General features: G+C 39.2%; 1 protein-coding gene across 1 annotated transcript; it reads left to right on the top strand.

Annotated features, from left to right (window-relative positions):
* The first annotated feature begins 8,871 nt into the window (after positions 1-8,871).
* Positions 8,872-11,446, top strand: LOC120159077 (NADH kinase-like). The gene is made up of 5 exons (XM_039169746.1): positions 8,872-8,982; positions 9,881-10,126; positions 10,269-10,349; positions 10,715-10,866; positions 10,942-11,446. The coding sequence occupies exons 1-5, from the start codon at positions 8,890-8,892 to the stop codon at positions 11,303-11,305; spliced, it is 936 nt and encodes a 311-aa protein (XP_039025677.1). The 5' UTR covers positions 8,872-8,889; the 3' UTR covers positions 11,306-11,446.
* Positions 11,447-13,415: the final 1,969 nt, after the last annotated feature.

Raw genomic sequence — 13,415 nt, 5'->3', positions numbered from 1 at the left:
CAACCATACTTGGACCAGTTCATGGTGGTGTACTTGGACGATATCGTGGTATACAGTAACTCTATTGGGGAACATGTAGACCACTTGAGGATTGTGTTCAAGATACTTCGAGAAAACGAGCTGTACGTCAAGAAGGAAAAGTGCACGTTTGCCACCGAGGAAGTACACTTCCTTGGACATGTAATCGGCCATGAGAAGCTATTCATGGACGGAATCAAAATCAAAGCCATAACCGAGTGGGAGCCGCCGACCAAGGTAAGTAAGATGAGGTCCTTTCTTGGTCTAGTAAATTATTATCGCCGGTTTATACAGGGTTATTCGGCGCGAGCATCACCATTGACGGACCTACTCAAGAAGGGGAAGGCGTGGGAGTGGTCCGAACAATGTCAGAAGGCCTTTAAGAACCTGAAGGCATCAGTTAGCCAAGAACCTGTCTTGGCCTTACCCGACTTTACCATGCCGTTCGAGGTGCATACCGATGTATCTGACTTCGCTATCGGGGGAGTATTAATGCAAGATGGGCATCCGATAGCATTTGAGAGCCGCAAGCTAAATGACACCGAGAGGCAGTACACGGTACAAAAAAAGGAGATGACGACCATCATCCATTGCTTGCGGGTATGGAGACATTACTTACTCGGCGCGCATTTCACCATCAAGACCGACAATGTGGCGACGAGTTACTTTCAGACCCAGAAGAAGCTATCACCAAAACAAGCTAGGTGGCAAGACTTCCTAGCCGAGTTCGATTACACGTTGGAATACAAGCCGGGCAAAGCCAACGTTATAGCCGATGCCCTAAGTCGAAAGGCGGAGCTCGCCGCGATCTCTCTAGCCAAGGGAACCGTGTTGGAACGCATCAAGGAGGGCCTTGAGCAAGATCCAATGGCAAGAGAATTAGTAAAGCTGGCTAGCGATGGCAAAACCCAACGGGTTTTGGGTAGAGGACAATCTACTCTACAACAAGGGACGGCAAATCTATGTTCCAAAGTGGGACAACTTAAGGCGAGATCTTATCAAAGAGTGCCACGACACCAAGTGGGCTGGTCATCCGGGTCAAAAGCGCACTATGGCATTGCTAGAGACGGCATACTTTTGGCCCCATATGAAGGATAGCGTGGAGTTTTACGTGAAGACTTGTCTTGTGTGCCAACAAGACAAAGTGGAGAACCGACAACCGGTGGGATTACTAGAACCTTTACCAGTCCCCCAAAGACCTTGGGATGCGATCACCTTGGATTTCATTAGTGAATTACCCAAGTCCGAGGGATACGGTTCGATCATGGTCGTCGTGGACCGATTTTCTAAGTATGGGACTTTCATACCATGCCCCAAGGATTGCACTGCGGAGGAGGCCGCGCGAGCATTCTTCAAGAATGTCGTGAAGCATTGGGGCTTACCAAGGAGCATCATTAGTGATCGAGACCCTCGATTCACCGAACGCCTATGGACGGAATTGTTCAAGCTCCTTGGAACCGAGTTAAATTTCTCCACAAGCTTTCATCCTTAAACTGATGGGCAGACCGAACGGGTGAACGCTTTGTTGGAGTGTTATTTGCGGCACTTTGTGAGTGCTAACTAGCGAGATTGGGCTAAATTGCTAGACGTCGCCCAATTCTCTTATAACTTGCAGCGGAGTGAAGCCACAGGTCAAAGTCCGTTTGAGCTTGCGACCGGACAACAACCGCTCACGCCGCACACACTGACAATGCCACTTGACGAGGGTAAGAGTCCCGGGGCCGCCAAGATGGCTAAGTCATGGGAGGAGAACGCCGACATCGCCCGTGCATGTTTGGAGAAAGCACGGAAGAAGATGAAGTAATGGGCGGACGAGAAGAGGCGACATCGAGAGTTCTCTATTGGAGACTTAGTCCTTGTGAAGCTTTTACCACAATAGTTCAAAGCTCTTCGAAGCGTTTACAAAGGACTAATACGTAGATACGAGGGACCGTTCCAAGTACTTGTCAAGGTGGGTAAAGTGTCTTATCGCTTAGACTTGCCAAGTACACTTAAGATTCATCCGGTCTTCCATGTAAGTATGCTCAAGCCATATCATACCGACAAAGAAGACCCAAGCCGAGGGTATTCGCATCGAGCACCTCCCATAGTAACCAAGTCTTATGACAAAGAGGTGGAAACGGTGCTCACAAGCATGACGGTCCGCAAGAGAGGAGTCCCACCGCGTACCGAGTATTTAATCAAGTGAAAAGGACTACCAGAGTCCGAGGCAACATGGGAACTAGCTGAAGACTTATGACAGTTCGAAGAACATCTCAAAACGTACGAGGCGACGAGGACGACGCCAGAATAGGTGGGGGAGAATGTCACGAACTTGGGCTTTTTCCCACACTTTGGGCTATGTTGGGCCACATTTGGTCTTAGAGGTTGATAGAATAGTGTAGATTATTCTAGAACACTCAAGACTTGTATATATTCTAGAAGCATTCTAGAGTCTTCCATGTTAGGTAGGAAATAATGGAGAATTCTAGAGAATCTCTCCCTACCGTAGGATCAAATCAATCTCCACCGTCCATTGAAGAGGTGGGATGCTATAAATAGGTGTAGAATCCTCATTTGTAAATCATCCAAGAGTTGTAAGCATTCAAGCATTCAACAAGCTTTCTCTCTAAGTTCTTTCCTTTATTCTTTGTCTCCTTGTCAATCCTTTCACTAGCATGAGTTCGAGTGAGGCTGACTTAGCTATCGCGAGGGGCGAAAATGAGCTAAGGCCGTACGAGGATTATTGAGCGATTAAGTCCATGACACTTGGAATCCAAAGGCTCAGTAGTCACTATGAGAGATGGAGTTTTAAAAGTCACATATGGCGCACTTGTGATGATAAAGGGTATTAGGAAAAATAATTTGTATTACTATCAAGGTGGTACAATTATTGGAGCAGTTGCAACAGCTTCCGGATGTGATGATTTGGACGCAACCCAGTTGTGGCATATGCGGTTGGGACATGCTGGAGAGAAATCCTTGCAAATTCTGGCAAAGAAAGGATTGTTGAAAGGTATAAAGGCTTGCAAATTAAACTTTTGCTAGCATTGTGTTATGGGAAAGCAGAAGAGAGTGAAGTTTGACACCACTATACATAATACAAAAGGTATTATGGATTATATTCACTCAGATGTATGGGGTCTTTCAAAGACATCGTCTTTGGGAGGAAACCATTATTTTGTAACTTTTGTAGATGACTTTTCCATAAGAGTTTGGGTGTATCCGATGAAGTCTAAAGATGAAGTGCTTTGAATTTTCCTGAAATGGAAAAATATGATCGAGAACCAGATTGGTAGAAAGATCAAACGTCTTTGGACGGACAATGGAGGGGAATATAAAAGTGACCCATTCTTTGACGTTTTCCATGAGTATGGTATTGTTCGACACTTCACTGTTAGAAATACACCACAACAAAATGGGGTGGCAGAGCGTATGAATCGAACACTATTGGAGAAAGTTCGATGTATGTTGTCTAATGTTGGGTTAGGCAAGGCATTTTGGGCTGAGGCTGTGACAAAGCTGGCCATCTCATCAATCGTCTGCCGTCATCAGTGATAGGAGGAAAAACACCATTGGAGGTATGGTCTGGAAAATCTGCTACTGATTATGATTCTTTACATTTATTTGGATCCACTGTTTATTATCATGTGAAGGAATCCAAGCTTGATCCGAGAGCAAAGAAGGCTTTCTTTATGGGAATCACCCATGGAGTGAAGGGATTCTGCCTTTGATGTTTAGACACCAAGAAGATAATTTGTAGCAGAGATGTTACCTTTGATGAATCTGCCCTAATAAAGAAGGTAACAAATGAAGTTGTCCAGACAAGTAGTACTCCGCAGCAGGTGGAGCATATTCCAAAACAGGTGGAGTTTCAGCAGACGATGATCCCAGAAGTTGATGCAGTTGATTCTTCAACTCCAATAGAAGAATCAGAAGATGAAGAGGTCCAAACCCAAGAACCATTGGAGACACCAAAACCACTTGCAGTTACAAGGCCAAAAAGAGAAATTCGTAGACCTGCTCGATTTGTTGATATGGTGGCCTATGCTCTTCCAGTTGTTGATGATGATATCCCTATCACTTACCAAGAAGCAATACAAAACTTGGAAAGTGATAAGTGGAAAAGTGTCATGGATGAAGAAATACAATCTCTCCAAAAGAACAACACTTGGAAACTGGCTCAATTACCGAAAGGTAAAAGAGCAATTGGATGCAAGTGGGTATTTGCAAAGAAAGATAGATCTCATAGCAAGAAAGATGTTCGCTACAAGGCACGGTTGGTAGCTAAAGGCTACGCTCAAAAGGAGGGAATCGACTACAATGAAGTATTTTCCCCTGTTGTGAAACATTCCTCCATTATAATATTGTTGGCCTTGGTAGCACAGTTGAATTTGGAGCTAGCTCAACTTGATGTAAAGACGACTTTCTTGCACGGTGATTTAGAAGAGGAGATCTATATGACTCAGCCAGAAGGATACAAAGATGGTGGTTGTTAGAAATGGGTTTATAAGCTGAACAAATCGCTATATGGATTGAAGCAATCTCTGAGGCAGTGGTACAAGCGATTTGATAGCTTTATGAGGAGGCAAAAGTACACTAGAAGCAAATATGATCATTGTGTATATTTGCAAAAGCTCAAAGATGGATCTTTCATTTATCTTCTCTTGTACGTTGACGATATATTGATCGCTTCGAAGAGTCAAAAGGAGATAGACAAATAAAAGGCTCAGTTGAATCAAGAGTTTGAGATGAAAGATCTAGGAGAGGCCAAGAAGATTCTTGGTATGGAGATAAGCAGAGATAGACAGAGAATGAAGCTTTGTTTAACACAGAAGCAGTATCTGAGAAAAGTATTACAATGTTTTGGCATGAATGAAAATACCAAACATGTAAGTATCCCACTGGCTTCTCATTTGAAACTTAGTTCTCAATTATCTCCTAAAACTAACAAAGAACGATAATATATGGCAAAAGTTCCATATGCTAATGCAGTTGGGAGCTTGATGTATGCAATGGTGTGTACGGGTCCTGACATTTCACAAGCAGTTGGAGTTATGAGCAGGTACATGCATGATCCTGGAGAAGGACGTTGGCAAGCTGTGAAATGGATTCTACGATATCTCCAACAAACCGTGGATGTTGGTTTAGTTTTTGAACATGATGAAGCACTTGGTCAGTGCGTGGTTGAATATGCTGATTCTGATTATGCTGGTGATTTGGATAAGCGTCAATCAACTACTGGGTATTTGTTTACTCTTGCTAAAGCCCCAGTAAGTTGGAAGTCTACATTGCAATCTACGGTGGCCTTGTCTACTACAGAGGCTGTAAAGGAAGCAATTTGGCTTAACGGGTTTATGGAAGACTTAGGAGTTATTCAAAGTCACATTAGTCTCTATTGTGACAGTCAGAGTGTTATTCACTTAGCGAAAAATCAAGTCTACCATTCAAGGACTAAGCATATCGACGTGAGGTATCACTTTGTGCGGGAGATCTTTGAAGAATGAAAGATTCTACTTCAAAAAATTACGACATCAGAAAATCCTGCATATATGATGACCAAGGTGGTAACAGTAATCAAGTTCAATCATTGTTTGAACTTGATTAACATCCTGAAAGTATGAAAACCTTCGGGTGTGTGGCGCCTGTGAGCGCAATTAGAGGCACTACAAATTTGGGGAGTTGAAGAAGTTGAGTAGGCTTGGTAATTTTAAGCCAAGGTGGAGATTTGTTAGATTTGGCTTGAAATTAAGTTGACAAGTTGGAAATTTCATCTTGGTTGGTGGCCAACTTATTGGAAATTTCATCTTGGTTGGTGGCCAAACTTTGAATATGAGAATTTCATATTTGGTGGCTAACTTGTACACATTAGAAAATTCTTTGGTAGGTGGCCTACTTATTTTTCATGTTTAATCCCTAAAATATTAGGCTATTTAAAAGTTTAGTCCTTAAAACTCAACTATAAACAGGCCTAAGTATTTCATTAAAAATCATCCCAAAAAACAAGTTCTCTCTTCCTCTTGTATTCTTCATTCTCCCACTTTGGGAATTCTAAAGAATTCCATTTGTTGTAATATTGGCGATAAAGTGAAGTTATCATCCGGTGTGGTGCCCGAGGAGTAGACGATATTCTCGTCGAACCTCGTAAATTTGGTGTGTTCTCTCCTTTATTGTTTTTATTCAGTTTTTTCCATTGTGTTTCAATATTCAATAGTTTGACAGGTTTAACCGCTGTGCAACCTTTGGTGGTTTTGATCTTGAAATTTTAGGTCAATTTTGAAACTACGTTTGTGTGGAAAATAACCCGATTTCCCCAACAGGGGCTTCCCTGCCAATACCTCAGCAAAGATGCAACCGATGCTCCAAATATCAATAGCAGGTGTATACTACAGAGCAGTTACCAACAAAAATTAAACACTTAATATACATAGAGTTGAAGTCACACACCGAGTAAAGAACTACATAGAAATAGACAAAACCCGACGCAATTACCTGAACGACAGCTATTTCAACTTCCAAGAGAGTTCAAAGTCCTCTATGAACAACACTTACTTTAATCTAGGCATTACTGCTTAGTAAAAAGCATTCGAGTATTATTTATGCAATGAAAATGTTTCAATTTTCCAAGCATGATATAGCTCAAACAAGACAAAAACAATGAGTATTGTAACACCCCAAATTACGTGTCAAATTATGAGTTTCTGAAAATTATGAACATCTTTAAAAAATGCAGGAAATTGAGGGACCTAGTCCTGAATTTGACCATTTTCTATTTTGGGTGAAAAATAAACCTGGTTTTCACTGTAAGGTAAGAACCAAAATTCCCAAATTTATCAAATCCCTAATTTTCCCCCCACCTAGTCTCACCGCCTTTTAACGCCGATTATCCACCATCTCGCCGTCGCCAGTGTGCGTCTTCACCACCAACGAACCGGGGTCCCACCTCGACCATTATCGTCCCCGTATCAGCCGTCGTTCATCGGGATCGAGCGTTTACAAGCTGCGATTGAACCCAAAACTATCACCCCGATTTTTGACATTTTCGATCACCTCCATCGCCGACTAGTCTCACCGCCCTTCCCATCGAACTTCCCATTCCGTCGCGGTCATAACCCAGTCAGCGATGTCTCTGGTCAATGTGATTTTCTCTAGTCGTCGTTGGTGATGAACTCCAATCGCTCCCTTAATTATTTTTAATTGGTTTTAGATGATTTTTTTATGTTGACTGGGGTTGATATTGGTGATTGTTGAAGCAGGGAGTAATCAGCCGATCAAAACTGGCTCCGTCGCCATCGCACGCGTAGATAGTGCGCGTGGGGCTTGTTTTGGCCCAAGAAAATTTCCAGAATCGGTCAACCCGACCCGCTTGACCCTAGGTATGGAAAATAGTCAGCCCATCCCCATATCCACCAAACATTTTCAAATCCACCACCCGCCCACCACCCATGATGGGTAAAATTTTTCAAATCCACACCCGCCCACACGGGTATATTCTCAAATCCATCCCCACACCCACTACCCAACTGGAGACGTACCCGGCTAGACTCGCCTAACAGTAACCTTAAGTTATACATAAGCAACCATAAGTTATACATAAGCAACAAACATAAAACAAACACATCCATTAAGAAACATAATAAAATAAACCAAGAATTATCTGAGTTAAGTGTTAACATAGATCTTAAAGTATATAAAACACCATAATAAAAGACATATTAAAGCCTAGAAACATAAATGACAAATACATAATATTTTTGTTCTTTGACACACATAAATGACAAACCCTAAAATTATACCTAAATTTATAATGGTCCAAAATTTAATGGGTATTTAGTGGGGGCGGATGTGGGGCGGGTAAGGTTTCAAACCCATCACCCGCCCACTACCCGCGACGGGTACCACTTTCTAAATCCACACCCGCCCACTACCCACTAAAATTATACCGATCCCCGCCTCAATTGGAGCGGGTACGGTGCAGAATCCACGAAATTATACCCGTTTGCCATCCCTAGTTGACCCGACTCGTCCGACCTGCCTGACAGACTCAGTCACTAAGTCAACTCGTTGACTTTGACCAAGTCAAATAGTTGACCGTTAACCATTGACTTTGACCAATCATTGACTATTGACTTTGACCGAAAAGTTAAAATTTTTGAAAAGTCATATTTTATGTTTTTTGACGTTATGAGTCTGTTTTTAGGTCAGTTTCACCAAATTCGAACATGGTAACCTGTTTTCACTAATTAACCACTCGATTCATCCCTTAACTATCTTCTCACTACTATTTTTATCATTAAAGTTTAAAAATTTTCAATTTAAATACTAAACTTTCAAATTGCTCATGTTTTAATAACTCTAATTTATTTTATTAATAATATTTTGTGACATGATATTTTTTATTATTTTATTAATATATAATTAAAATAAAAAATTAAATTTGAAAGTCATAGTGATTAAATTAGAAGTAATTTTAAAGTTAAATAATTAAATTAAAAAATTAAACTCCAATGACCAAAATAGTAGTGAGTAGATAGTTAAGGGATGAATGAAGTAGTTTACCCATAAAAAAGTGCTACAACATTTCGTTAAGTTTTTAACTTTGGGTACTAAAATGAAATAAAATTAAACATTAGATATGATTTTAAAAAAATTAAAAGTCTAGCTATTAAAACGGACTAAAACTAATAGTTTAAGCACTAAACACATAATTTACCAAAGCGGTCGAATTAATTCGAACAGTTACTCAAATCCAGCTCTCAAGCCCGCCAAAATATAGGGTTGGGTTTGCAGGCTTGGGCTAACTCGCGAGCCTTAGACGCCTGCCTTGTTTGCTTTATACACTTTTCCACCGGGCAATACAGCAAAACTTTCTTTGACAGAGAAGGGGAAAAAATGGCGAGAAGAAAGCTTTTATTGCTCATGAAGCCATTTGACGTCTACCAAGTTACTCAATCAAACGCTGTTTCTCGCTTCACCAATCCCCGGGTATATATTATAAATGAGAAACTGAACCTTCAGTAAACCCCGTCAACGTACCTGCATTGTTCTTGTGTATTTTACATTAGCATTCCTGGTGTTTGATGAAATTTCAAATAAAACGTCATATTTATTATTTTCCTCCTGTTGGGTTTACCTTATTTCTTTTCTTGCATTCATTTCGCTATCTGTTTTTGGCTTCTTTTGAGCCATAACCTTCATGTTAAAGATTTTTTTTTCTGTTTGATGAAAGGCTAAACCTGAGTGGTTATTTCCATGTTTTAGTAGCTACTAATATGTTTATGAGAATGAATTAGGATTGTATGTTTATTGCTTGTTTCAGTTCCACAAAGATTTGTAGGGTGGATTTCTAGGAATATAACGTGGGTTGTTTTGCCTTATGCTGTATATTAATATTGACTATTAAGTATCAAGCTTTTATTATTATTGTTATTATTATTTTGTATTAGTTTCCCAATAATTTGGTAGCCTATCAAGTGTTTTTAATCACAATGCCTAGCTTTTGTGTTAAAATTACTGAACCCGAAGCTGTAAGCATATGATCAGATTACTCGCTTTCACCTAAATTGATGATGAAAAAAAATGTAGGAAATACAAATCCAAACGTAATTGTGATTACTAGTTTTAAAGAGCAAATTTGGAGGCCTCACGCATAGAACATGCTTACCTCTGTGTGTACAGTGTACCTTGACATTATTGTGGCACATACACGGCCCTGTATTGTGTTATTTCTTGTTAGGTTGTGACCATTTGTCTTAGATCCTATGCTCATATGGCATTAGAACACTTGCTATGATTGTTGTTTTGTTTACTTCATCCTCTATCTATCCTTCCACTAGAACTAATTTATTGGTTGGACTGAAATTTTCTCTTTATATGGTCACAGATTTTCCATTATATTGATAATAGGTGTAAGGTGCACAAAGAGGCCATAAACATTTGTCAGAAAATTTTACGGCAGAAGACAATTGACTGGAAACCCATATTTCGTAACAACTTATCACAACCAATTCATAATGTCGATTTGGTTGTTACAGTTGGTGGTGACGGAACTCTTTTGCAGGCCAGTCATTTCTTGGATGACTCAATTCCAGTTCTAGGAGTAAATTCTGATCCTACACAAGCTGAAGAGGTTAGTTCATTTCTCTAGCCAAGCATTCAATTTGGTGCTTTTTGCCAATTTTAAAATTCTTTTGATGATGTGGACAATCATTTATATTGCATACATCTTGGTTGGATATGCCACTTATTTATTTTTTAATTCCTTTTTGCAGGTTGAAAAGTTCAGCAATGAGTTTGATGCTACTAGAAGCACTGGCTATTTATGTGCAGCAACCGTAAAAAATTTCGAGCAAGTAAGGATACACACACACATAAAGTGTTAAAGAAGGAAATTAACATTATTTGGAGATATTGCAGAAGGAAAGAATTCTCTAGTGATTTTTTTTTTCGGGGTGTTACATGTCAGTTGATGTCTGAAAAGGAGTAAGTTTTATGTTTATTTAAGTTAGAGAATAAGCTTTTTACTTAAAACTTGACAGTTTAGTAAAAAGCTAGAGGTTCTATAACCTACTTGCCTAAGCTGATTTTAAGCATTATTTATTTTCACTAGAATTCAACAGCTTGGTTCTTTCATATGTTATATATAGCAAAAGGCTTACTGTTCTCTTCTACATTGAAGCTTGTTGATGTGATTTTTTATATCTGACATTTCTTTCAGGTGCTAGATGGCTTTCTAGAGGGTCAAACAGTTCCTTCTGAGTTGTCAAGGATATCAGTATCCGTAAATTCTAAAGCTCTGCCTGCATATGCTCTTAATGATATATTGATTGCACACCCTTGTCCTGCAACAGTTTCCCGGTTCTCATTCAAGTAAGGAATTATAACAGATAAGTAAGCATTACATAATGATGCAGGCTTTAAAATATTCTCTGTTCATATTGGCAGAATTAGAGGGATTGACCAGACATGTTCGCCATTAGTGAACTGCCGATCAAGTGGTCTCAGAATCTCGACTGCAGCAGGATCAACGGCTGCGATGCTCTCAGCAGGAGGATTTGCAATGCCTATTTTGTCCAGGGATCTCCAATACATGGTAAGAGAGCCTATTTCACCCGGAGCAGCCAATTCTAGCTTGATGCACGGTTTAATCAAGTCGGATCAGTCTATGGATGCTGCATGGTTTTCTAAAGAGGGTTTTGTATATTTCGACGGCTCTCATGTTTTCTATCCTATCCAAAGTGGGGATGCCATAGAAATATCTTCCAAGGCCCCAATTTTGCAAGTTGTCTTGCCACATCTGTCATCATAAATCTCATGGAAAGAGCTGGCAAATGCTCATCCGAAAGACATTGACATTTTTGAATCCATAACTAAATAACAGCTCTTGTAAATACAAAAGAGACGCGCAGGGACCAATCTTTCATTTTCATCTGTAGATAATTCAAATCTTCGTATCTTTGAAAGGCCACAAATATCCAACGACTAGTTTAGAGCGTTGCTTTATATGAAATCTGTATGTGAACATGTGGTGCTGAGTTAAAGACCTGCAGTCTTTGAGTAATAGATAAGTGTGAATGTCAATTGGTTGAACTGGCAAAGTTTGGCCGATTCTGTTAGACATTTTGGAGGTAGTTTGATGTTGAATATTTGTAGCATCTGTATGTAGAGTCTATATTATTAGGGGTGTAAATGAATAAAGCGTTTAATGGATTATTCGTGAACTGTTTCTGTAACGTCCGTTTATTAAGCTAAATAAACGATTATGAACAGAATGTTCGTTTATTAAATGATCGTTTATTAAATGAAAATAAAAATAATTCTCATTTTTTTACATTTAAAATCCTGGTGATGATAGGGGTTAAATTGAACAGAAGTGAATTTTGGAGTTCAAACTATGAAGCACAGGGAGATAAAGGAGTAGTGGCATAATTTCTGCATTTTTTGAACATATAAATGAACATGTATGCTAACAATAAACGAACATATTCACATGAATATGTTCACAAATAATAAATACACGGATATGAACACCTCTAAAAATAAATAAGCAAATACGAACATGATACTAAAAATTTAAACAGACACGTATAAAACATGAAGATCTTCAAAAATAAAGAAACGAACACAAACACAATCTTTTTTCATTCAACCTCGGTTCATTTACGCCCTTGCATATCATGCAAATATAAAGATAACTTCGAGTGCTTTTTTCTTTCCTCCCCTTTTCTGCTTTGTAGATATTAAGCATTGGTGAAGATGTAAGTCTAGCTTTAAGAGAACAGAACAAAAGAGAGTATGCATTTACCCTGCAATACGGTTATGTTTCCATTGTGTACCCCAACTTAAAAGCCTCTTCACGTGAGTAAAACGCCCTGCCATGTGAGCTTAATTCACAAGTCGAACAAGCTTTTTTCCGACGTTTACTGGCCGATTTCTTTCCAGCTGTGTATGACACCCCTTTCGAGAGCATAATTCTTTGGTTTTTGAAGTAGCTTTTTTTTTCCTATTGCATCGAACACTCTTTAGGGAAGTGATAAGTCGGGTCTCCTTTAAGAGGAAGAAGCATGGTGCACTTTGATTGTTGAATCTCATTTGTGGAGGATATTTCAGCATGAGCTGAATCTGTAATCTAAAGATGTCAGTAGGACTTGTATTTTTAATTGATAAGCTCTAAAATTTTACTTTTTTTTGAGGTAAAGTATACAAATAATACCTCGATTATAGGATATTTTTTTATTAACTCTATCAATTATTAAAAGTTACAAAAGATCCTCCTATTATATGTTGTTGCTTTGTTAAATCCCTCTACTATTAAAAGTTATAAAATAATCACCCGACAATTCATTATGTTTCAAACTCGTCATTTTTTGTAAAAAAAAATTGACAGTCGCCTAAGTTGTATATTAACATGATGACTCGGAGATATTTCAAGGACAGAAACCCTTTTCGCTTTTTCCCATCAAATGGGTGGCCCCAACCTAAGATATTTTGGAATGTCTTTGTCTCATATTGTGGTCATAGAAGTTACAGCTCTCTTTGCCAAAGCGGAGGTTGCTCATGTCGGGAACAAGACTCCTAAAAGGAAGAACATTGTTCCATTCACAGTTCAACAAAACTATCATTAAACTATCCACACATTTCATTACAAATCCCGAAATAGAAAAGATCTTGGCATTCATCAAAACACTACAAATTGCTTGAAATAGACCTCATATGATGCTGCAATCAATAACGACCACATTTCATTTGGGAGACTACTCCATCTTACAAGCTCAATCAAGGACTGGAATTGACTATTCTAAAAAAAAAAGAGTATTTGGCAATGACAATGGGATACTAATGTTCATTTTTCTTTTTCTTTTTTGTCCATGCTCCCAAAGAAACATTTATAGATGTGCATTAGTTGCCCCTCTTTTGGT

The sequence above is a fragment of the Hibiscus syriacus genome, unplaced genomic scaffold (assembly GCF_006381635.1).
Source record: "Hibiscus syriacus cultivar Baekdansim isolate YM2019G1 unplaced genomic scaffold, ASM638163v2 tig00111342_pilon, whole genome shotgun sequence".
Classification (NCBI taxonomy): domain Eukaryota; kingdom Viridiplantae; phylum Streptophyta; class Magnoliopsida; order Malvales; family Malvaceae; genus Hibiscus; species Hibiscus syriacus.
The sequence above is the reverse complement of the archived record's forward strand: the minus strand, read 5'-3'. Positions and strand labels throughout refer to the sequence as shown.